This window comes from Protobothrops mucrosquamatus, unplaced genomic scaffold (assembly GCF_001527695.2).
Source record: "Protobothrops mucrosquamatus isolate PMUCROS unplaced genomic scaffold, P.Mucros_1.0 scaffold8189, whole genome shotgun sequence".
In the NCBI taxonomy this organism is placed as follows: Eukaryota; Metazoa; Chordata; class Lepidosauria; order Squamata; family Viperidae; genus Protobothrops; species Protobothrops mucrosquamatus.
In genome coordinates this window covers 5191-8281 of record NW_015393986.1, presented here as the reverse complement: position 1 = coordinate 8281, position 3091 = coordinate 5191, and the positions used below count along the sequence as shown (strand labels likewise).

The following is a 3091-nucleotide window of genomic DNA, read 5'->3' as shown; positions in this document are numbered from 1 at the left end:
AGAAAAGAAAAGAAAAGAAAAGAAAAGAAAAGAAAAGAAAAGAAAATGGAATGGAATGGAATAGAATAGAATAGAATAGAATAGAATAGAATAGAAAATGGAATGGAATGGAATGGAATGGAATAGAATAGAATAGAATAGAATAGAATAGAATAGAATAGAATAGAATAGAATAGAACTTGGCTTTCTTGTTTTTTTTCCCTTGAAAACATTTTGCTTCTCATCCAAGAAGCTTCTTCAGTTCTAAACTGAAGAATGTTAAAACCGAAGAAGCTTCTTGAATGAGAAGTGAAACATTTTCAAGGATAAAAACCAAGTCCGTCCAGCTCTGCTTTTTGGAAAAGCACCTTTGGGACAACCAGGACCTGGAAAATGGGGAATCTCCCTGGATAATCTTTATTCGACATAGTCGTGGCTGTGGTGTATTGAAAAAAAATGAAAAACGCTGTTCATAATGTTTGTTTTATTTCAACCGGACACGAAATGGGCCTTTTCTAAATTGCACATGGTTGAAAATATTAAAGGGTCTGTGCTTTCAATTGATCCACATTGATCCACATTATTTGACATCCTAGCCTGATTTTTTTTTCTTTCCTATTATTTATCCTGTCTAGTTTACTCGAAGACAAGAAATTAATTGAAAAGGAGTATCGCAAAATTCCCAAATCTTCTGTAAGTAAGCTTTCTCACATTACCTAATACACTCATTCAATGTGCCGAAAATAAAATCTGCAGGTTTTGCTGCAAATCACGAAATCAGACAACAGGTCAATTAAAGGTTGCAATCACATATTTGTTTAGCTGAGGATACGTCCCTTTTCACGCAGCTGTAAATAGTGCCCAGAATTGTTCTATAAATCTATGAAACTTAATAATAGTAATAATAATCATCAGAACAGAGCTGGAAGGGGCCTCGGAGGTCTTCTAGTCCAGCCCCCTGCTTGGGTGATCATTTCAGACAAGTGGCTGTCCAATCTCTTCTTAAAACCTCAAGAGATGAAGGGCAAATTCTGTACACCAGCCTCAACTGCGGGGCTGCTTGCACCTGGCTGTGCGTAAAACCGAGTTTAAACAAAATTCATCCTGGGTTAATTTTGGGGGCAACTTCTCAGCCGGAATACGACACTCATTCGGTTTCATTTTTTTTGTTTAAAGGACGCGGACAAGAAAATCAAAGCCCTGAGGGACAGCTGCGAAGACCTGCGTAAAGAAACAACCCAGAGGAGGCAGGAAATTAAAACCCTGAAGGACGATCTGTTTGCAAGGCATAAGCGTCTCACGAAGGAGCACAAAGAGCTGGAGGAACTGTTTCGGAAGCAAGAAGAACTGAAGGTGATGGAGGGGGACCTGTAGACGCCTCTTGATAGGGCCGTGTTTTGATGTCCACTTCCAAGCTGTATAGAAGAAGACTCAAATGTAATTACGTCGCTATCGTCTCAGACAAGTGACTGTCCAGTCTCTTCTTAAAAACCTCCAGGGATGGAACACCCACGATTTCTGAAGGCAAAGCTGTTCCACTGGTTGATTGTCCTCACTGTTAGGAAGTTTCTCCTTAATTCCAGGTTGCTTCTCTCTTGGGTCAGTTTCCAACCATTGTTTCTTGTCCTGCCCTCTGGTACTTTGGAGAATAGAATAGAGTAGAGTAGAATAGAATAGAATAGAATAGAATAGAATAGAATAGAGTAGAGTAGAGTAGAGTAGAGTAGAGTAGAGTAGAGTAGAATAGAATAGAATAGAATAGAATAGAATAGAATAATGAATAATGAATAATGAATAATGAATAATGAATAATGAATAATGAATAATGAAATATGAAATGGAATGGAGTAGAGTAGAGTAGAGTAGAGTAGAGTAGAATATAGAATATAGAATAATGAATAATGGAATGGAATGGAATGGAGTGGAGTGGAGTGGAGTGGAGTAGAGTAGAGTAGAGTAGAGTAGAGTAGAGTAGAGTAGAGTAGAGTAGAGTAGAGTAGAGTAGAGTAGAGTAGAGTAGAATAGAATAATGAAGAATAGAATAGAGTAGAGTAGAATAGAATAATGAAGAATAGAATAGAATAGAATAGAATAGAATAGAGTAGAGTAGAGTAGAGTAGAGTAGAGTAGAGTAGAGTAGAGTAGAGTAGAGTAGAGTAGAGTAGAATAATGAATAATAGAATAGAGTAGAGTAGAGTAGGGTAGAATAGAATAGAATAGAATAGAATAGAATAGAATAGAATAGAATAGAAGCTGGAAGGGAACTTGGAGGTCTTCTAGTCCAGCCCCCCGCTCAAGCAGGAGCACCTATCCCATCTCAAACAAGTGACTGTCCAGCCTCTTCTTCAAAACCTCCAGTGATGGAGCGCCCACGGTTCCCAATTGCCACGATTCAACTTCCAGCCTCAAACACATTTCAAAGAAGAAGAAAAAATATATATATATTCATTTTCATGGGCGTTTGTCTGATCGTTACTCTAACCCAGCTTGAAGTTAATTCACCCTGAAACCTTCTTAAATGCGTAGATTCACGCCGGCTAATATTTCTGTTTATTTCATCACCAGGACGAACTCGTCCGTCTCCAAGCCATCCCTATTCAGCTCGGGAAAGATATGGAAAAAATAAGCCGCAGAATCCAGTAAGTTCTTAGCGCCCTTTATTATCATCGTTGGTGGCACCATCGGCCAGATGCTTAGACTGGATTTGACATTATTGTGTTATTGTCATGATCGTTACGTTATTCCCCCCTTTTTTAATATATAACTCAAGGAGGTATACACCCCAAATACTCCTGGCCTATTTTTCCTACAATAACCCTGTGAGGTGGTCCAGGCTAAAAAAGAGCGACTGGCCCAAAGTCACCCAACTGCCTTTCACGGCTGAGGCGGGACTGGAACGCAGAGCCTCCTGGTGTTTTGGGAAAAAATACCTTTGGGTCAAGGCATCTTACATATCCCACACACCTTCCTCCTCCTGTTTTCCCCACCACAGCAACAACAGTCCTGTGAGGTGGGCTGAGCTGAGCGAAAATGACTGGCCCCAGGTCACTCCCCTGGCTTTCATGGCTAAGGTGGGATTTGAACTCAGGGTCTTCTGCTTTCTAACTTGGTA

At 39.8% G+C, this 3091-nt stretch overlaps 1 protein-coding gene across 1 annotated transcript in view; it reads left to right on the top strand.

Annotated features, from left to right (window-relative positions):
• LOC107300727 (coiled-coil domain-containing protein 146) overlaps positions 1-3091 on the top strand; it is a gene marked incomplete at both ends in the record, with an annotated part of 11491 nt that overhangs the window by 4142 nt on the left and 4258 nt on the right. Inside the window, 4 exons of the mRNA XM_015830028.1 lie at positions 615-672; positions 1156-1332; positions 2545-2618; positions 2813-2864. Of these exons, the coding sequence (XP_015685514.1) occupies positions 615-672; positions 1156-1332; positions 2545-2618; positions 2813-2864 (361 nt within the window). The remainder of the gene's footprint in view (positions 1-614; positions 673-1155; positions 1333-2544; positions 2619-2812; positions 2865-3091) is intronic.